This window comes from Sorex araneus, chromosome X (assembly GCF_027595985.1).
Source record: "Sorex araneus isolate mSorAra2 chromosome X, mSorAra2.pri, whole genome shotgun sequence".
In the NCBI taxonomy this organism is placed as follows: domain Eukaryota; kingdom Metazoa; phylum Chordata; class Mammalia; order Eulipotyphla; family Soricidae; genus Sorex; species Sorex araneus.
In genome coordinates this window covers 64,636,767-64,658,233 of record NC_073313.1, presented here as the reverse complement: position 1 = coordinate 64,658,233, position 21,467 = coordinate 64,636,767, and the positions used below count along the sequence as shown (strand labels likewise).

The following is a 21,467-nucleotide window of genomic DNA, read 5'->3' as shown; positions in this document are numbered from 1 at the left end:
GGAGGGGCCTTGGACGGGCAGATGATGCCAATGGACAGATGCCAAGCAACAAAGTTACTCACCTCTCGGTACCTCAAGCAAAATGACAAGCTACGAGGAATCCAGCTGCTAACCCCAGGGAAGGTTATTTCTCTTGCCAGAGCTCATGTGCAGGGGCCAGAAGGCCAGGCCATGGCTCCTGGGCTCAGGGAACAGCAAGGGGTTTAGTAGTAGGGGCGGCTTGTGGTAAACGTGGCTGTGAAGGGTTCAAAGGACTTTTAAAGCCCTGGGTCTATTGAGCAACCTTTTTTACCCCAGAGGCATGTGAGTATAATCATTCTAGCCAATGATTTGTAAAAGCTGAAACCGTTGGACGCCAGTGGGGTTTAAGCCTGTGCTCTGCTCTTGCGTCCACGACTGATGAGAGTTTGCATTTGGTTTGGTTTCCATAGCTGGCCACATCCCAGCAGCTGTAGGCTTGGAGACTCCATGCGGGTGGGTGGCCCAGGGTGGTGGGTGGGTGGAGTTCTGTGCCGGGAGGGAACCCAGCACACACTCAGCTCTTGGAGCAATCTCTCCAGGCCCCGGAGTCTTCACGGCCTCCCTCGAAACCCTAGACCAATGTATCCTTCCTGCTCCGTGCATTCTTCACCATCTGCAAAGTCAAGGCGCTTGCTTAATCCACTGCTTTCACGAAGCCCTGCGTGAAGTCCGAGGGCTGCTCTGGCTGGGAGGGGGGTGTGGAAGGAAACTGGAGGCTCAAGATGCCTCACATTCTGGACGACCCGCCCGGGGCCTCTAACCAGCGCTGCCCGGGGCCTCTAACCAGCCCACTTCCCAGGGTCACATTCCAGCTGGAGGCCTCCCCCCTTCCCCTCCCCCACGGCGGCCGCGCCCCTGTCCCAGTAGTATCACCGCGTCCCATCTCAGGCCACGTCACAGCTTGTCGTGATTCTTCTGATCCTTAATTTTAGCTCCATCTAGTCTGGTACCTGCCCTTTGCTAAAATGGTTTAATTTATTTATTTATTTGTTTGTTTGTTTGTTTATTTATTTGTTTGATGTCAGTCACAGCTTATTGAAGTTTTCAGTAGGAGACCCATTTCCAACACAGAAGACGAGGCAGAAAGCGGAAAGGGAATGAGTTGGGATTGTGCTGGACGGTGCGGTCGGGAGCTGGCTGGACGGCGGGAATAGGGTGCGCATGCTGTTGGGCGGGGAATATCCTGTGAAGAGCCGGGCGTCTTGGGAATGTTTGTTTTCAGACTTCTGACAAGGAGGGAAGTGACAGGCGGGAGGGAAGGCATCGCTGGGGGCTGGGACTGGGAAGGGGTTAACACGTGTGCAGAGGTTTCCCCCCCCCCCCAGCGCTGAATTCAAATCCGAGGGCGTGTGGCCGTGGGTGTCACTGGCTGGTTCAGAGTTCCCTTTTGGCGTGGCGAAATCGCACGTTCGTCGGATTTGGAAAGCCAATTCTCCGTTAATGATTCTTTACAGCCGCACCCAGACTGTGTGGTCAGTCTTGCAAACTCTCAATAGTTTCACTCTTTTTTTTTTGGAGGGGGGAGGTGGCACAAACCCTGCTCTTAGGGGCACAGGCTCTGGGCTGGGAGGGGAGGGTGGGCGCTGAAATGTCCGGGACCGACCCGGAAAGGAGGCGCTCAGAGCGTGGACCGCTCACTCCGGCCCCTGTCCTCGATCCCTGCGGCCTCTGTCCCCGATTCCTGCGGCCCCTGTCCTCGATCCCTGCGACCCCTGTCCCCGATGCCTCGGCCCCTGTCCTCGATCCCTGCGGCCCCTGTCCTCGATCCCTGCGGCTCCTGTCCCCGATCCCTTTAGGTCCCTGTCCTGGATCGCTTCGGTCCCTCCTGGATCCCTGCGTCCGCTCTGCTCCTGCCCCAGCAAGCTCCCCTGCAGCAGGCTCGGCCGCAGGACACTCGTGGTCGCGCCCCAGCAGCGGAGCGGGCCGTGTTGCCGCGGGGGGCCGTTTCCCACGCCGCCCGGGAGGGCCTGCAGGCGCGGATGCGGGGGGCGAGGCGGTCGCCGGGGGGGAGGGGGGGCAGAGGCGCGTCCTGGCCCGGGCGCCCGGACCCCCTTTCCCGCCAGCCAGGAGCCACTCCGAGCCCCGCCCGTCTGCGCGCGCGCGCGCGCTGTCTCTCCCCCCCCCGCCCCCCGCCACCAACCCGGAGCGGGGTGGGCAGTGCGCAGGCGCGCGCCGGCCGGCCGGGAGGGCGGGGCTGAGGGGGCCGAGCCCGCGGGGGGGAGGGGCGGCGCGGTCACGTGACGCGGCTTCAGTGTTTACACGCGGAGCGGCCGGAGCGTTCGGCCACAGTCAGCCGTTCGGCTCCGTTTCGCTTTCACTTCCGGTGAGCGCCGCCGGCGAGCGGGCGGTCGGCGTCCGGACGGCGAGCGCGGGCGGCGGCGGCGGGGTCGGCGGCACGTCGGCCGGGTGGCGGCGGCAGCGCGGCGGCGGCTGGGCCTCGAGCGCCCCGCAGCCCGGCTCTCGGGGGCGGGAGAAGATGGAGGAGCTCGTGGTGGAAGTGCGGGGCTCCAATGGCGCTTTCTACAAGGTAGGGCGCTCGGGGGCCGGCGCGCGGCGCCCCCCTGCCCCGGCGGGGCTCGGCCAGCCAGGCCCGGGGCCCTCCCTGCGCGGCGCGGGGCGTCCGGGCGCGCTCGGCGGGGCCGGGGCGGGCGCCGGGGCGGCGAGTGCGGGACGCGGGGCCTGTGGGCAGCCCCTGGCGCTGCTCGGGGCGTTCGCCGCGGCGCGCGGGAGGCCTCGGGGCAGCGGCGGCGGGGCGCGGATCGCGGCGGGCGGGCGGCGGGGAGTCGCGGCTGGAAGGGGCGGCCGCGGCGCTTTCTGTCGCCCGAGCGCGCCTTCCCCGGCGGGCTCCGGGCCTGACGTGTGGGGAGTTGCCGGGGAGCCGGGGGCGCCGCCGTCGAGCCGCCGCCCGCCCGGGGAGCGCGGCCGCCGCCAGCGATCCCGGCTGCGGGGGCCCCGATCTGCCCCCCCTGCCCGCCACCCACCCCCCCGGCCGGCCCGGGCACTTGGGGCCCCTCGCGGCTCCGGCCGAGGGATGTGGGGGAGACCCGGGAGCGAGAGGCTCGGGGGGGCCGTTCCCGGCGCGCCTCGGGGGGCTCTTTGTGAGTCTCCCAGGCCACTGGCCGCTGGGAAAGTTTCAGGGTTCCCCGGCCCGGCCGGCCAATGAATGAAAGAAGTTGCCAGCGTTCTAATTCCCCCCCCATCCCCCGGGTCTGCGGTTCCCGGCGGGCACCCATTCAGGAAGACCGATTCGCGCCCGAGCATCGCCCAGTGTCTTCTCCGCGGCGTCCGCAGAAGCCGCTCGCCCAAGTTCAAGAAGTTAGGCAGAGCTCTCCTGGCGCGCCGTGCAGGTCCAGAGCGAGCGCCCGGGAGGGTCCCGCGCCCCGGCGCTGGGCTTGTGCGTGCCCGGGAGGGACGCCTCCCTCGGGGCACACGGACGCACGCGCGGGTCTTGCCACCCGCACTTTTGTCCATGACCCCCTTGCCAGGCGACTAAGGCGCGAGCCTAAGGCGCGAGCCGTTTGCAAAGAGGAATTAAGAAGAGACTTGGCGATGCCCCCGCCCTGGGACGCGCCGGCCCCCCGGTCATCTGTGAGTTTGCTCGGGCTGCCCCCTAAGTTCCCTGAGCCAGCGGCCACCTGACGGCGATGTCTCGGCCCCAGATGCACACGGCCAGAAACTCTTGCCATTCTCCGTTAGGAGCCAAGAAGTTCCTAGGGGCTCAAAACCTGTGACTTCCCCAACGCAGACTACTTTGCCTATAGGAAAACAATCGAGTTTAATTAGATACCAGTTACTGGCTCACGCATTTGGTGGAGACAACTCTTTCCTGAGTCAAAGATGTGTTACAGGCTTTTAGCAAAAAAAAAAAAAAAAAAGAGAGAGAAAAGAAAAGAAACAAAAAGAGGTGAAACTCCTTTAGTTGTAAGGGGAGGGAAAAAAATAATCCAGCCTTTACGGCTCTATAACAGACTCAGCAGCATAAAAAGAAAATTGGTTCCAGTTGAGGCTGCTCTCAGGATTTCGGTGCTGTTATTTCTACTGGTTAGTTTTTGGAGAGGCATTCTGGCTCCGGATTACAAATTTGGGACACTGGATTTTGCGGCGCTGACTAGAATAATTAGGAGCAGGAGTTAATGGTTGAGTAATAATAGTCTAATAGACCTGATAGCAGCTTAGGTTAGACTATTTTGCCACAGAAGGTAAGTACAACATCCTGGACTTGAAGGATTTATTGTTCCCTTCCAGCAGCCTTGGATTGTTGTCCTGGTTTTGCTTGCAAACTGATTAATACTCTTGATCCCCGTTTTAATTTCTACACCAAGTCCCTGAATTTGGAAGTAGTCAAAAGGCTGGGCTCTTCAGGTTCTTGAAAGGAAACGGCAAAGTTGAACAAGCGTAACTAAATTACTGATATGTGTATTTAAGTAGATTTAATTTTAGGGAATCTCATGGTCGGTGTGATGGAAAAAAGAGTTTCTATACAGAAAAATGTTTGCTTTAATAGACTCATAATATGGTGAGTGATGAAAGGAAAACCAAAGTAAACTGAGCGGGGTTTTGTGGGGCAGAAATACAGGCTGGTAAAAAAGGACTGGTGAGAGATGTTTCATGTTTGCCAAGAAACTAGACACGTTCGTCAAATCGACAGCAAGACCTCCCCAACTAAAGCGCTTCAGCATAATTGAACTCCTGTTTGGATGTGCTGAACATCCACCATATTGCAGGGGCTGATTCTCCATCTTCTGAGCACATGGCCCAAGTTTGCAGTTTAAACGGAACTGTATGCCTGAGGAAGAGTTGCATTCTTTCTGGAAAAATGTAATTCTAGCTGAATCACCAAAGCTGTGAACCTAACCCGGAGGACAGGAGTAACTTACTGCCTTTCTCCGAACCCCTGTGGGGTTTATTTTTGAAAACTAACCAAGTTACTTTTAGTAATGGAGTCCTGGGTTTTAGGTCTCTCAGAGAGAAAGTTGTTGATCACATGCAGAGTGTACAGACCCTTGCAGGAAGGCACTTGAACTGCACCTCAGGAGCGCTTTACAACGCATTTCCTAGACAGATAATATTTAAATAGAAAGTATTTTAGGGGCATCTGCCTGAAATAGTGCTTTTTGAAAAAACCAGTTTTGATGTAGGGAGAATGATTAACTGAGTTTGGAATGTATAATAGATGATATCACAGGACGAATACATTTATGTCCTAAGATTGTGAGGGTTTTTTTTTTTGTACTAGGATGAAAACCATTAAAAAGAAATGAATTGTGTCTTGGGGAAAAAAGATACAGAACCTTTTCATTTTCTGAAAAATGTGTCTGGTAATGAATAATCTTAATATGCAAGATCACATCGGAAGTGATGGATTATATTCTAATGTGGTTATGTTTTTAAGTTTGGTATCTGAGCACAGATTTTCATTTGATGAGGAGAAATCTGGAGCTAGTTACCAAACATGAATTTTAGCGGCCCATTCAAGTGGGCTGGAGTGATGGTACAGCAGGTAGGGCTGTTGCCTTGCAGCGTTCAGCTCCCAGCATCCCATATGGTCCCCCTAGCCCGCCAGGAGTGATTCTTGAGTGCGGAGCCAGGAGTAACTCTGGAGCACCGCTGGGCGTGGCCCCAAACAAAAGGCCCATTCAAGAGGAAAGTTTTCAAGTGAGCATATCATGTTAACTGCAGAGTGTGCTAGAGATCACTGTTTTACTACACAGAAGCTTGCACAACCACTTGGCCCTACTCATGTTTTCCCTCAGTCTCTACGTCTGACTTTACCAGTAGGTGTTCCTCTGGACTGCGGGGAAGTGAGTTATCTAGGATGCTTTTCCTGGGTTCATATACTCTCACTCCACAATGCCGAGGTTTTGCTCTTAGTCCCATTGTATAGACAGGGACTTGGCTGTCCAGCGCAATTGGGTGTCAGACCTTGGATGAGATTTGAAGTCAGGTGGAAAGGCATTCGGATCAGATTGGCGTTCTCATTCATTGCAAAATGAATGCAATTTCTTCCAGCCCCACTTTTCGATTTGACCCTGGGATGCCTGAGATCTAGAGGTATGCACCAGTCGGCTCCGTGCACCCCCAAGGCAATGAATGGCACCCAGGGCCGGCTCCTCTCACCTTTGTGCTGTCCCCGGGGAGGGTGGAGCAGAAGAATGCATATGCAGGATCAGAAGGCAGAGGCCCCGCTGCCGTGCACGGGTCACTCCAGCCGGCGTGGCTTTCGGAGCCTCGCACAGCGTTTCTTTCTCTCTGGATAGTCACAGCATTTGCAGCTCCTTCTCCTATGAGGGAGTGTCTGCTTTTTGCACGCCTGGTGCATGAGTATGATTGAAGCGTGCACCAACTTTGGGGCGGTTGAGGAGCAGATACACAGCCGGCACCCACTGGCCATTCAGTGAGTGCTTTGCAGACGCTGGAAATCACAGTGGTAAGGAAACTAGAGCCTGTCACCCACCGTCCCAAGCTCACTGTTGGCGGGGACATGGGCAACGTACTGGGGTGTGGGCAATTTACTGGGGTGAGGCTGCCGAGGGCAGGGGTTTGGCCTGGGCTGCCATGTAGTGCTGCCACAGAGGATAGCTGGTCAGGTGGGAAGGGGAGACAGGGTCCCCAAGGCCCCGGACCCCACAGGGAGGGGATGGGACGGTAATCCCCATGCAGGTGGGAGAAACCACAGAAGCAGAGAAACATGTACAGAACAAATCTGAGTAAGAAGCTTAAATCTCTCAAAGCATTTTCAGACGCGTTCAGATCGAAAGCCCCCTGGGTCCCCTTTAACCCACTCCTCTAATTGTCAAAACAAAAACAAGCCTCTTTTCCCCACCCCCACCCGCGGCACCTATTAAAGACCTATAAAAAAAAAAAACCCTTAATTTTATAGAATTACGGACAGCCTGCTGATTAAGAAATTCTCGATCATTAGTTGGCTATTACTTTTATTATGTCTTTCTGCAGGTTACTAGCAGTTGCGTCATCAGATTGAAAAGATTTAAACCTCGGTGCTTTGTGTTAACTGATTTTTTTTCCCTCCAGTTCCTTCGAGATTGAGAATTTAATTAAATTGTAGTAATTGAACTTTTTAGCAGTATTAGCAGCATATGATTGTTGAAGAAAACATAGCGTACTTCTGTGTACGTAGGTTTGAAATTGTATTTAACCATGTGCCATTGTACTCTTGGAAAATTTTACTTAGGACAAAAAAAGGTTCCAACAGCTCTAGATTGGCTGCTGTATGACTCTGGACCAAATTTCTTAGTTTTCAGTAACTTCTGGCTAACATACACATAAAAGAGCTTTGCAGTCACACCTGCATTGTGAATTTTACATTTTAAATGACTTGTCTTCTCCCTCTCATTCTAAACCACGCCTTCTGTATTCTGACTATTAGGCGCTGAGCTGTGTGGAGCAATGCTGTGTTTTGTGTGAGCTAATCAGTCTTCCTGGGGATCTGCCCAGGGGGTGAATATAGAGCTGATTCTTGACTTAATGTAATCCTTAAAAACGGACAAACTTCCGTGTCATCTTAACATGTTTGATATCTATAATTTTTAACTAGAAACAAAAATGATCTTTAAACTTAATGTTAGTTTAATTGTGGTATTTTTTCCTGTAGGCGTTTGTAAAAGATGTTCATGAAGATTCAATAACGGTTGCATTTGAGAACAAGTAAGTGTATTGATACAATTTTATTTTTTTTAGGTTATTTAGTATTTTATGCTGGTCTTTAGCATCAGTTGTCATTTAAGAACAATTCAAGTTTAGTTTGTTTTGCAGGAGGATACTCATATTACTAGTCAGGACATTTCCAAAGAACTCAGAATTAAACCGGTGGAATCAGTACCCTTGAAAGTGAAGAAAGAAACCAGATTCCACTGTGTTAATGATTTAGAGTTTGGATAGAAATATTAGTAATTGTTAACAGATAAAAATTAGGGTATTCTTGGGTTTTTGTAAATCAATGTGAATTACATGGCATTATATTTAAAATCAGTGGTTCCAGTTGTCTAGTATTTATATTAAAAGTGACCTCCCCTCACCATTTCCTTATTTTATATTGATTTCATATATATAATAGTGGCAATGATACTAGTATTAACTGATCATTTCTGGATTTCTTATGAGTAAATAAAAATCCTTAAGACATCTAACAACTTTCGCTTTATGAAATTCTCCTAAAAATATTCTTATAATTTGCTATCGTAAAACGAGTTTTGATTAAAAATTTGGAATGATGATATACACTTGGAGTATCCATTGGAGATGTCAAAGTGTCTATAAACTTCTTTGTCCCAGTGTAGATATGTTCATGATCTTAGGACTTGACCTTACTCTGAGAAAAGTTAGCTTTTGGGAAAGTTCGGTTACGGTTTGCTTCTGAACATCCCAAGAAAATTGGTGGTATCCCAAAGCATATTCCATATCTATTAAGAGAACGAATCAGTGATTGCTGACGCTAGGGGGACCCAGACAAAGGGTATGTATGGGGTTTCTTTCTGAGATGATAAAAATGTTCTAGAATTGACTGGTGATGGTCACATATTTGTGCATTTACTTAATACCATGACATGTATATTTGCTTAAGTATGGTTTATGTGACATATGAATTATGTCAGTAAGTGTGAAAATAATAGTCTATGACCTAGCCATATTAGCAGCTTTTTAAATCTACCAGCAGGATGAAATGGTATTTTCAGATACCTGAAACATTCAGAGGGACAAAAATAAAAAGGATTTAGAGTATCTGCCCCTGTTCTGTGCTTTAGACTAATAATGAATTCTTAATACCGTAGAATAATAAAATACCTTCCATTATATTCAGTAAAAAGTTCCATAATTTGTCCTTTTCTGTTTTAAGTGTCCATGGTTCTAGACTAGAGAACAGAGAGGAATCTTTGATAATTTGGAGAGTAATATTTTTATTATTATCTTACTCTTATTTGCTTACTTCTATGACTAGGTAAACACTAATTTCCCACAGAGGGAGGATTACCTTCTTTTACCTCTCTTTCATTTCTCCTGGGTAGTCTTTAAAGCAGTAAACAAATAGTTATTGCCTCTGTGCATTTAAGAATGTATCTAATTTATACGCTATTTCTCAGATTAATTCTCTGGCTTTCTGTCTGCTATCTACGATAAACTTAACCCTAGATTCTCTTTGGCCCTTCTAATTCTCCTGGCTCACATCTACATAATTTCCCTTTAAACTGGCATCCTTTGGATCTGGAGAGTACCATGCTGAGTGAAGTTACCCAAAGGAAAGGGACAGATGCAGAATGATCTCCCTCACATGGGGGATATAAAGGAACGGAGCAGGGAATTAGCAAGTGCCCCAAGGCTGCTGTACCTGAGCTCTGATTTGCCTACAGTGAGCTGGGGTTGGGACAGGAGACTGATAGGACTTGATAGGCCTAACGCCTACCGTTAACCCGCTTGTAAATCATGGGTCCTACAGTGAGCAAATATAATTAGTGAAAACCAAAATCAAAACCTTTCCTCCTGGAAATTTGAGATCTAGCGACAGCTTTTCCTTTGATTAATGGGGTATGTTTGAGATTCAGCAGTGGGTTGGACACATCATTAAAATTGAATAGGTCCCCACCAAAAGTGTCATGTCTGCCCTCGCCCTCCTTCCTGTTGGCTTTGTCTAGTAAAAAAAAAAATTTAGACTACTTCAGACATTCTTGGCTTTCAGCTCTGAAGTCCAGATTATTTTACATGCTTTCTTTTTGTCTTCCATGTGTTTTAATGAAGTATTGGAATTTTCAGTTCTGTATATTGAAGAGTTTGGGACCGAGATAATTACATTATGTCTTGTGCTTTGCAAGTCAGACTCAAGAGAGAGTGAACAGATAGCGCAGGGGTTAAGGTGCTTGCCCTTAGTCCCTGGCAACCCCACATGCTTCCCTGAGTACCAGCAGGGGAGTAAACCCTGAGCACAGCTGAGTATGGCCCCCAACAAATAAAATATTGGCAGTGAATTTATAATGTTAACAGTCACTCATTTCCAGTAAATATTTTGTCGTTTTTGAAGTACAGACAGGTTGTTTGGTGGGGTGGGGGCGAGGGGGTTGGCTCACATCTGGTAGTAAGCAGAGGTTGTTCCTTGCTCTGTGCTCAGGAGTAACGTTTGCGGTGCTCTGGGGTGCTGGGGATTTGAACTGGAGTCAGTGGCATGCCACGTGAGCACTCATCACTCTTGTACAGTTTGTGCTGTCTCTCTGGCCCTAGAGATGTTTTTCCTTTGAGGTTTATATTTTCCAAATAGGTATAATACAGGATAAGGTGTCCATCTAATTCATAGACCCTAAGACAGAGTCCCTTTTGTAAAACAAAACCAAGTTACCACTTTATTCAGTAGTATTATACTCCAAAGGTCCTTTGGCAAACATTCCAGAAATGACTTCCAGCAGTTGAAATATTCCGTTTCTTTGTGGGGGATCATACCCAGTATTGTTCACGGGCTACTCCAGCTTGGTGTCAGGAATTACTTGTGGCAGTACTTTGGGGCGGCACAGTGCCTAGGCTAGAACCCGGGCCCCTGCTTGCGAAACATATGCACCTGCACAATGCACCTTTTCTCTGACCTAGCTTTCAGTTGTGCCTTTTTTGTTCTTGGAATTTTTTTTTTCTTTTTGGGTCACACCCAGCAATGCACAGGGGTCACTCCTGGCTCTGCACTCAGGAATCACCCCTGACGGTGCTCAGGGGACCATATGGGATGCTGGGATTTGAACCCAGGTCAGCCGCTTGCAAGGCAAACACCTTACCCGCTGTGCTATCACTCCAGCCCTGTTCTTGGAAAAATTTACCTTCTTTCATTGTGGGTATGAAAAAAATAGTATGGTGCTTTTCAAGACTGCCCCATATCGTTTCAAATTAAAAAATAAGACAACATGACAAAGTCCTCTAGGCTGTTCCTTCGGGTTTGTGTGCTCTGAGATCCCAGCGGCCCAGTGCCTTGCTAGTCCATCAGCGCTCAGCAGTCTGCTACCCACGACGAGAACTGACCTCCTCGAGGGATCTGACACATAAGAGGGGGAAAAGTGAGTTGCGATTTGCTCATGTGCTGACTGCCCTGTTTGGCTTGGGAATTAGAGGGCGTTTAGGACCAGTTTCTGTGGTCATTGTAATGTGGTTAAAAAGCCTTTGCAAATACAAGGAAGTGTGGTGATGATTTGACTAACATGGATACTAACACTTAATTTGAGCATCAAAAGAAATTGTTGCTGTTGCCTTACGATTTGGACTCTGAGACATTGAAAATTGGTGGAGAGAAGACTTGTTTGGAGAATTGTCGCTCTGTTGTGCGTGGAGGTGAAGTCCACCCGGAGCTCCCAGGCTGCCAGGCTGCATGTAGACTTGCTTGCAGTGGCTTTCTTACCACCATTGTCCCCACTCTGTTCAACGCTGAGAGCTTTCCGGCATTTACTCTTTGGAAACAAGGGAAATAGAGGGTCCTACTTGACCAAGCTTAAGGGAGGCATCGTTTGCATCAGAGATGAAAAGCATATTAAATCATTATACATTTGCTTATTTGCAGTTGGCAGCCAGAGAGACAGATTCCGTTCCATGATGTGCGGTTTCCACCACCTGTAGGCTATAATAAAGATATCAATGAAAGTGATGAAGTGGAGGTAAGTTTTCGCCACCAGCAAGATCAGTGCTGAAGAAGCGGGGGCATGAAATGAGTCTGTCCATGAGTGGTCTGTCTTTTGAATGTTTTTTTTTTTAAACCTGGGACTGTCTTTTGAAAGCCACCTTGATTTCCTTTGCCCACTGGTACTCAGCCTTTGAAATATCTGAGTTAGAGATTACTAATTTACAACCGCGTCTATTTCTGAATTAAGAAAATGAGTCTTACAAAGGTAAAAAATTACGCTGTATAATGGATTTTTTGTTATAGGAATCATTTCGTAAATTGTTAAACCTGTCAATGAGTTTTAATGTATACACATGAAGGTTAGAACTTCATTTCATTGAACCTGCCTCTGAATTGTCCGCGTAAATGCCATTGATGTGTGTGACCAAGAGGTGCTGTGGGGATCTAACATGACAGAAACATCATGTTTGTGGTTTCTCTATACCCTAAACATTATCTGGGGACTTATGCATTTTCTCTCTTCTGTTGCTTGTCTAGTAATCTTTCTCTCTTCTTTCATGTACTCCACTTTCAGCTTCCTGCACCCCAATTTTAGGCACGCTGTCTTGTTTCATCGTTAATAGTTGCAGCTTTATGAACATCTGTAAGAGTAAGGAGGCAACTAAAGGGGCATTTATTTTTTGTGTATCATTTCAAGTTTCCTTTGTATATACTCACATACTTTAGCTAACGACAGTGTTTGGGGTGAGCCTAAGAAGCCACCCATCATTAGAAAATATGAGGCGCACTTTGCCAGGTCATTGTCTCTGTGGCTTATATCCAATCCATGTTAATCTGCTCACAAACAGCTGTTTCTCCAGGTAAGTTAGAGTCCTAGCATTTTCAACATGGTAGATGGCTCCGTGACCCAGAGGAGGACCCTGCTTTGATCAGCTCATCAGCCTGTAGTGAGAATTGCTAATAATTATGGCAGGGAAAACTCAGCCTTCTATAGAGGGGCCAGAGAGATAGCCCAGCAGGTAAGGTTCATGCGGCTCAATCTGATTCGAATTGCTGGTACCATATGTGGTCCTCCGAGCACGGCTGGGGGGTTTCTCCTGACCATAGGGCCAGGAAGAGTTTCGGATCAGACTTGGCATGGCCCAGCCACTCCCTCCCAAAACCTCAGTCTTCGAGAGAAGAGAATGGAAGGTGATCTAGGGCGGGGCAGGAGTATTCCTTGAAGATGTTTCAGTGCTCTACTTCCCCTTTCTACAGTTTTGAAGTGGAATACGGCTTAATTAATTCAGGAAGTATGAGGTGTGGAGCTGCACTTGCTTTTATGATGACTCCTTACTCCAAGTAAGGGATAAGAACACAGTCTGTATGTGAGAACCTTTGGTTGTCCACGTCATAGTAGAAGAAAACGTTCCTGGAGATAAGACTAGGGCTTCGGTCAGGTGGTATGAGTAGGGTTTCCGAACCTGTTTGGACGGGCAAAGTGTACTTTCTTCAACAACATTTGGCTGCTGGGTAGATTTTTCATTAAGATTTTGTTGCTAGGGGAACCTCATTTTTGCATCCCAATAGGTTCTAGTGCTGGCTCGAGTAGAGTTGGTTAAAATGGTTAGCCAAATAGTAGAGTGGGCAGGGAGCTTGCCTTGCACACGGCCAATCCAGGTTCTATCCCCAGCACTCCATATGGTCCCCAGAGTCACACCAGGAGTGATCTCTGAGCATATCCAGGAGTAAGTCCTGAGAACTGCTGGATGCATCCCCCAAACAATACGAATAAACTGGTTAATGGTGGTAAGAGGAGAGATAACTTGCGTGAAGGTAGATTTCTCACTCTATTCTATATTCATTAGCTTAGGTTGGAAGAGGGGAAACACAGAGACCCTTAGTCTATCAGGGCTGTGCATAAGAGTCATCGACAAATCATACTTTTCCCCAGCGTAGCTGACAGTTGCTTGAGTGACCTTGTTACACTACATCACAATTAACTGAGGTTATGGCTATGGCTACAACAGATCTGTTTCACTGATAATGGCAGATGGATAGGTAGGTTAAAGTAAGGGGTGTTTTGTCTGTATTGTATCAAAAGCAGAATAACTTTGAATAACTTTGTAAATCATAGTGCTTTAAAAAATGTGTTGATTAAAAAAGCAGAGGTGGGCTGGAGTGATAGCACAGCGGGTAGGGCGTTTGCCTTGCACGCGGCCGACCCGGGGTTCGATTCCCAGCATCCCATATGGTCCCCTGAGCACCGCCAGGGGTAATTCCTGAGTGCAGAGCCAGGAGTGACCCCTGTGCATTGCTGGGTGTGACCCAAAAAAAGAAAAAGCAGAGGTGATAATATCATTTTTCTTCTTTTCTGTTGTTATGGGCTCAGGGTATACTCCTGGCCCCGTGCTCAGAAAGCATTCCTGGTGGGTTCAAGGAACATATGGGAGACTGGGGATTGATCTGGGGCAGCTGCATGCAGGGCAAACGCCTGACCCGCTCTTTGACCCCAGAGATACCATTTCTTTTGTTCTGTGTTTGGAAAGTACAAAATTACTTTGCTCCAATAAGCCACATACATGACAGGTGGCAATGCCCAATGAGATCCTGTCACTAGAATGACTTCATCATATTGCATCACAGTGAACAGGTTCTATCTCAGTTTAGTGTTCCTGGGTTTGTGAGGGTTTTTTTTTTGGCGGCGAGTAAGATATGAACACTGCCACTCCTCCCCAAAGAAGTGACAGATAGAAGGATTCTGTTGTACACATGGATCCTGTGAAGGTGGGTTGCTGGCTGACTTCAAATTAATGGAGGTTATTTGTCTCTGCCGGAGCAAAGTTGAAATGGTCAAAGTGAGGGCAAGACAGAAAACTTTCTTATGGTCAGGTGGATTTAATCACTGCTGTATACCCATTAGATTGGACATGGAAGGTGGGAATAGCCAATTTTTACGTGTCTATATTAGAAATGTTCACAGTAGTGATGGATAAGGGGCGCTTTCTCCAAGACAGTCACCTGACAGGTGGTACCCAGTGAGATTCTTTTCCTGGCATAACCTCATTGTTCTGACTAGAGCACAGTTGAAGTGAATGGTTAATGATGGCAGTAGGGGAACTTTTGGCAAGATGAGTAATAACTGTCCTTGAACTGGTTGGAAAATGTAGATTAGACCCCAGACTCTCCTGTGAATCTGGAATGTGTGCGATTGTGCTAGATACAGGCTATCTTTTCCCTTTAGTCACAGGCCAGGTGGTGCCCAATGAAATACTGTTGCTTGGTGACCTTATTGTATTATGTCATAATTCACTGGCGTCATAGCTATGAATAGAGCAGACTGGAGGTTTATTAATGGTGATAAAGGGAATGGTAAGTTAAGTTGTACTTGTTAATGCATTATGTGTCATTTAACTTAGATGGGAAGGTTCCTTTTGGCCCATGCCTGTTATGTACACAATAGTGATGGTGATACAGGATGCTTTTGCCTATTAGTCTCATGACAGCAGGGGCCCAGTGAGATTCTGTTGTTAGGGTGACCTCAGTGTATTGCATCACTACTGAGGTTATTGCTCTGGTTAGAGTAGAATTGACATCGTTAATGGTGACAAGATGGATAGGTGGTTTGTGATCTGGTGGTTTCAGACACTGTATTGCATAATCATTAATTTAGGAGGAAAAAGGAGAGATACCAGCACTTTGGTTGGCCTGCATTAGTAATGCACATAATGGGGATGGAGGTGTACTTTCTGAACCATTTTGTTGCAGGCCCAGTGGTGGCCAGTAAGCTTTGCTAGTGGCCTCATGGTTATGGCATCACAATGAACAGATTGTGGCTGTGGCTAGAGCACTTGGCACGACACAGTTTTTGGTGGAAAAGCATGAGGTTCCTTGAGCTAAGTTGCATTTAGTCACTGTGTTTTATTCCTTTTATTTAGGTTTGAAAGGGATTGGAGATGCCATTTCCTTTGGTTCTTTAGCATGTAAGGAATATGCACACTAATGTGGGGTAATAGATACTTTTCTCCAACATGACATGTGGGGGCCTGTGAGATTATCTGTTGTTTTGGTGACTTCATTGATTACATCTGATTAAATGAGGTTATAGCTTTGGGTAGAGCAAAATTGAAAGGTCAGTGGTGACAGGACACGGTAGCTTGTATTAAGGCGCTTTCAGCTATAGTTTTACCTCTCCCCTCATGTCTCTTTGAAAGTTTATTTTCATTAAGGTACCATGATCTCCAAAGTTGTTCATAATAGAGTTGTTACAGGCATACAGTGTTCTAACACCAGTATCACAATCACTGTGTCCTTCCTTCCACCAATGTCCCCAGGTTCCCTCCCAGCCCCTAATGGGCCCGCTTGGCTGGCACATAGCATTTATATCATATTGTTGCTTTTAAAGGAATGGCCAAAGGAATTACCTTGAGATAAATCAACAAAAGTTGATTTTTGACAGTTGCTGTATGATTTCAACCTTAATCTAGTGTAGAGCAACCATATGCACCGTGATGAGTGCCATACTCAGTGCCACATACCGTGAAGTATATCCTGTCCTTTAAAGAAGGTCCTTCAATGCTTCTTGTAAAACTGGTTTTAAGGCTCTGGATTCCCCGAGCTCTTGGCTGTCCAAGAAGCTCTGTATCATTCCTTCAGATCTGAATGATAGTCAGGCTGGGTAGAATATTCTTGGTGAGGTGTTAATTTTGTTGAGCTTTTGTACTATATTCCTCCATTCTCTTCTGACTAGGGGCTCATTTGATAGTTGGATCTTTGTATGTAAAGTTTCCTTTGTATGTAAAGGCTTTCCTTTTACCAAAGTTCCTTGATTTTATCTTGCTGCTTTCAACATTCTGTCTCTGTCTTAAGATTTAGGGCGCAGTGTGTCTTGGAGTTCTCCTATTTGAATCTGTTTTAGCTGGGACCCTTTCAACCTCTTGGATATTGGTGCCTAAATTTCCTCAACTCGGGGAAGCTCTTATCTCTGACTTCTTTCACTATTGTTTCTTCATCAAATTTGCCTTCCTGTTCTTCAGGGATTCCAGTGATTCAGATATTGTCCCTCTTGAGTTAATCCCGTAGTTCTGTGGTGTGCCGTTTATTTCTTTTCAGACTTTAGTTTTCACCTGTTGTTTTCTAGAGGTTTCTTCCATCTCATCTCAGAGCACCACCTCCGTCTTTTCCTCAGCTGCGGTTATTCTGCCGCTCCACGTTTTCCTGTTGAGGTTCTCTTTTTTAAATATCACCTACCATACTCTTCATTTCTGCCTGTAATTTTCTCATTTCCACTCTCACGCTTTCCAGTGCTTTTTTGATTACCCTTTTCTTCAAGCTCCTTACAGATTCTCTCCCTGGTGTAACTAAAGTTGCTGAGACTTCACTGCACCTCTTGGTGCTAGGTGAGACTTCCCCGAGTTACTGGTTTTTCCTGGTGACCTCAGTGGGCTTGTACATGAGTTCCCCATCAGATGCTTATGGTGCTTCTGCTGTGCTGGGGGTGAATGAGTCTTTGGAGTTCTGACACGCTCTGAACACTCCGACTGGAAATTGCTCGTTTCTCTCCTGTACACCTTTGCCCAGTGAGAGGAAATCTCCCTTGTGTTGATGAGAAGCACAGCTGTGGACCGGGGCCCAGGGACATGGCAGAGATCAGGTCTCACCAGGACAGTGTAGCAGTGGGCAGTGCTGCAAAGTCTCTGGTGTGGCCCCTGTGTGCCAGCTTCGGCTGCTCAGGGGACCTTGAGCCCCTTGTTAGTCTTGGGCTCTGTTCCCTTTCCCCCTCCACTGTGCGCTTCTCACCCGCATCCAATTCTACTCCCGCGTTCCCCATTCTGCTTCAGCATTTCATTTTGTCCACCTCTTGTGTGTTTTCCCATTTGCCTTGATTTACTAGTCTTCACAAGTATTTCATTCCGGGTCAGAGCGAACTTTGGCCATTTCAACAGTGCCAGAGATGGAATTGAGGTCACGTGTATAAGACATGGACGAACTTTCCCTCTAATACTTAGCTCTAAAATTCGCCCTCCTGAATTTTTAAGTGATCACGGGGAAATTGGTAGGAGCTCTTCCTCGCTGTGTGTGGTCCTTGGAGGATGGCTGTCCTGGAACTGGCCCAGGAAAGCCCAGTGACCCAGGCCCTGCTTCCTGTTCCCTAGGGGACATCAGTTGTGTCTTCAGTGGGCGGAATAGTCCGGGGACCTCACCCATTTTTTGGCCCCAGTAGCCTGACAGCCAGACAGTAGCCAGACAGTCCGGCTGAATAACTCTCAGTCAGTCACTTCCTCATCAGAAGAAAACAACGCCAAATACATTTTGAAATGCTATTCAGTATCTCAGAGCATCCAAGGAATGTATTTCCAGGTTTATGGTCAACTTTTCTTGAACATTCATATTTAGTAAATTATGGAAGCAGAGAAATTGCAAAGGAACGTTGTCCATGGCTGTCCCATATAATTAGGTGGTTGCTTTGTATATCCGTTTCTTCCATGGTGGGGGAGGGGATGCAGTCTGGTTTATGGTACTGAACATATTGTGTTCGTAAGACATCTAGAGCCAAGTTATGGAGTTTTCCTTAGAGTCTGATAATCTTTAAGTTTCTGAATGTTATTAATCCTGAAATGTTCTGTTATAATTTTGTGTAGGTTTATTCCAGAGCAAATGAAAAAGAACCTTGCTGCTGGTGGTTAGCTAAAGTGAGGATGATAAAGGGTGAGGTAGGAAATGCATATTTAATTTCTTATATTCTGTTTCTCTTTTCTAAACTCAGGTACTCTACTTTTCAGTCCCGATTTCTATTTTAAAGTAATAATTAATGGAATCCTTGTATTGAATGTCTTCCTTTGTGTTCTTTACATTTTATTAGTTTGTTATTTGATTATGTAGAGTATTTTTCTCTTATGGAGAACTTAGAACAATTGCCTATGTCTAGCTTATTTCTCTTTATTACAATGACAAGAAATAATATTTCTTTACTTCTCAGTTCTATGTGATCGAATATGCAGCCTGTGATGCTACTTACAATGAGATTGTAACAATTGAACGTTTAAGATCAGTTAATCCCAACAAACCTGCCACTAAAGATACTTTCCACAAGATCAAACTGGATGTGCCAGAAGACTTACGGCAAATGTAAGTTGATGTGCAAGAAACACTGCTGGCTTTTGGGTGGCATATAATCCATTTGAAAGGATAGAGACTTTTAGGGCCTGAGTGAGTGTAGCAGGTAGGATGCTTGCCTTGCGTGCAGCCAACCCAGGTTTGATCCTCTGTACCCGATCTGGTCCCATGAACCCATCAGGAGCGATCCCTGAGTGCAGAGCCAGGAGTAAGCCATAAGCACTGTTGGGCATGATCCCCAAACCAAACAAAAAGGAAGGAAAGTTTATATTTAAAATGGATAAAAATCTGTTTCTGGAAACATTGTCTTGGTTTGCAAAAGTATATTGAAAGCAGCAGTGTACTTTTGTGTTCAAACATACTTTTGAAGAGGTACATGACTACAGTACACAGTACATGTCTTAGTTTTTCATTTCTGAGCCACACTTGGTGATGCTCAGGAGTCACTCTTGGCTCCGTATGGGATGCCTGGGATCGAAGCCAGGTCAGCTGCGTGAAAGGCCAGCACCCTCCCTGCTGTGCTGTCGCTCTGGCCCCGACACTCACATTTCAAGTAGTTTTATTCATGGAATTTTATGAGTTTGGGACTGATACACACAGAAATTCTGTGGAAAGACAAATTCTTTTTTTTTTTTTTTTTTTTTGCTTTTTGGGTGACACCCAGCAATGCTCAGGGGTTACTCCTGGCTTTGCACTCAGGAATTACTCTTGGCAGTGCTTGGGGGACCATATGGGATGCCGGGGATCGAACCCGGGTTGGCCGCGTGCAAGGCAAATGCCCTACCCGCTGTGCTATCGCTCCAGCCCCAAGACAGAAATTCTTTTTTTTTTTTCCTTTTTGGGTCACACCCAGCGATGCTCAGGGGTTACTCCTGGCTCTGCACTCAGGAATTACTCCTGGAGGTGCTTGGGGGACCATATGGGATGCTGGGGATCGAACCCGGGTCGGCCGCATGCAAGGCAAACGCCCTACCCGCTGTGCTATCGCTCCAGCCCCAAGACAGAAATACTTGACTTTGGAAATGTCTTGTAATGTTTTTCTTTTAAGTTAATATTTTTAGGTCAATATGTAATAAGTAAAACCATAAAGAGCCCTCAGACTCTGGTCATCCCTGAAAGTCCTTGATTTGGAGTGAGGCTTACAGTCCTTTATTTATTTCTTTTCAGTGGAATTTTCTTTCTTTTTTTGTCTGCTCCCTCAGAATCTTTGAAAAAATCTTCACTGAGATTTTGTACTTTGCAGTGCTATTAATAATGGCTTCTTTTTTTTTTCTTTTTTTGGGTCACACCTGGCGATGCACAGGGGTTACTCCTGGCTCTGCACTCAGGAATTACCCCTGACCGTGATCAGGGAACCGTATGGGATGCTGGGATTTGAACCCGGGTCGGCCGCTGGCAAGGCAAACACCCTACCCGCTGTGCTATCTCTCCAGCCCCTAATAATGGATTCTTATACACGTCATTTCAACACCACACCCATCACATAAGGACCTCAGTGGCTCTCCCTACAACCCTCTGCCCTTTAATTGAGTGGCTCATTTCTCCATTTTGTTGCCTTTGGTGCTTGTTTCTGCATAGCTGTTTCTTTAAGCCAATGTTTACGGGCCTTTGGATAGTTTCTTAAAAGATTTCTGTCAAAGGAATATAATTAGTTGTTTTGGTTATATTGCACTTCAAGTGAATGCTCACATGTACTTCAAAATATAGAAATCTTGTGTTTTGAATTGTAAGAATTATGGATATGTATAAATTTTTGTGTCTTTTGATGAATTTACATTTCATCTCTCCCTTAAATTGATGACAGTTTTTTTAAAGAAAAGTTAAAATATACAAGATTTGTATTCTTTGGGTACTCCTGAAAGTTTTTAACAGTTGATTGTCACCACAATTAACTGAAATCAGGAAGTCTGCAGAGAAGCTCCCTGTAATGTTTCTCGATAATCTTGAGGCTATCCGCAATCCTTTAAGAGAATAATTGGCTTGTTCCTTTTTCTATAGTATGGAATGGTTGATTGAGTTGTTTCAGATAGGCATACTTTTCTTAAAGTTTAATGTGAATCTGTGCTTCTAGTTGCAAATACCTCTGCGTATATTTCCTCCAGTACTTGCAAATCCTTTACCTTAACCTCACAGTGGGAATTATTTTTATGTCTAGGTGTGCTAAAGAATCTGCACATAAGGACTTCAAAAAGGCAGTTGGTGCCTTTTCTGTAACTTATGATCCAGAAAGTTTTCAACTTGTTATCTTGGTGAGTGTCTCCAAGGTGTCTATGGTGGTATCAGTTTTTAAATTTTGGGTGGGGGCATATCTGATAGTATTGGGGAGGCAGGGAAGGGTCATGCCGGGTGGTGCTACGGGGACCATTTGTAACTGAACCCAACCAAGGCTTTACATATTCAAGGCATGTCTCGTAAGCCACAACTGGTGGGCCTGTGTTGGTCTATTGGTGTTCCGGGATAACTCCTGGCAGTGCTCCTGGGAGCATATGCTTAGCCAGCGGTGGAGGCTGGGCTGTCTCTGTGCAGAGCCTGTGCTGAGCTTGCTCATGCCTGCATTAGCGTGTTTGAATAGGGCATTTGCTTTGATGGTAACGGCATTAATCTCTGTCCCGCTAGTCCATCAGTGAAGTTACGGCGAAGAGAGCACACATGCTGATTGACATGCACTTTCGGAGCTTGCGCACTAAGCTCTCCCTTATACTGAGGAATGAAGAAGCAAGCAAGCAACTCGAGGTAAGAGGCCTTGGCGCGC

At 46.9% G+C, this 21,467-nt stretch overlaps 1 protein-coding gene across 8 annotated transcripts in view; it reads left to right on the top strand.

Moving 5' to 3' along the window:
• Nucleotides 1–2,283: 2,283 nt before the first annotated feature.
• FMR1 (fragile X messenger ribonucleoprotein 1) overlaps nt 2,284–21,467 on the top strand; it is a 38,141-nt gene continuing 18,957 nt past the window's right edge. For 3 of the 8 annotated variants that reach the window (XM_055120763.1, XM_055120762.1, XM_055120759.1), the window contains exons 1-7: nt 2,289–2,548; nt 7,634–7,686; nt 11,561–11,654; nt 18,241–18,312; nt 18,579–18,727; nt 20,871–20,964; nt 21,332–21,448. In XM_055120763.1, the coding sequence (XP_054976738.1) occupies nt 2,498–2,548; nt 7,634–7,686; nt 11,561–11,654; nt 18,241–18,312; nt 18,579–18,727; nt 20,871–20,964; nt 21,332–21,448 (630 nt within the window). In that variant the 5' untranslated portion in view covers nt 2,289–2,497. Of the gene's footprint in view, nt 2,549–7,633; nt 7,687–11,560; nt 11,655–18,240; nt 18,313–18,578; nt 18,728–20,870; nt 20,965–21,331; nt 21,449–21,467 lie in introns of all 8 variants that reach the window. The other 5 variants (XM_055120761.1, XM_055120757.1, XM_055120764.1 and 2 more) reach the window with 3 other exon arrangements.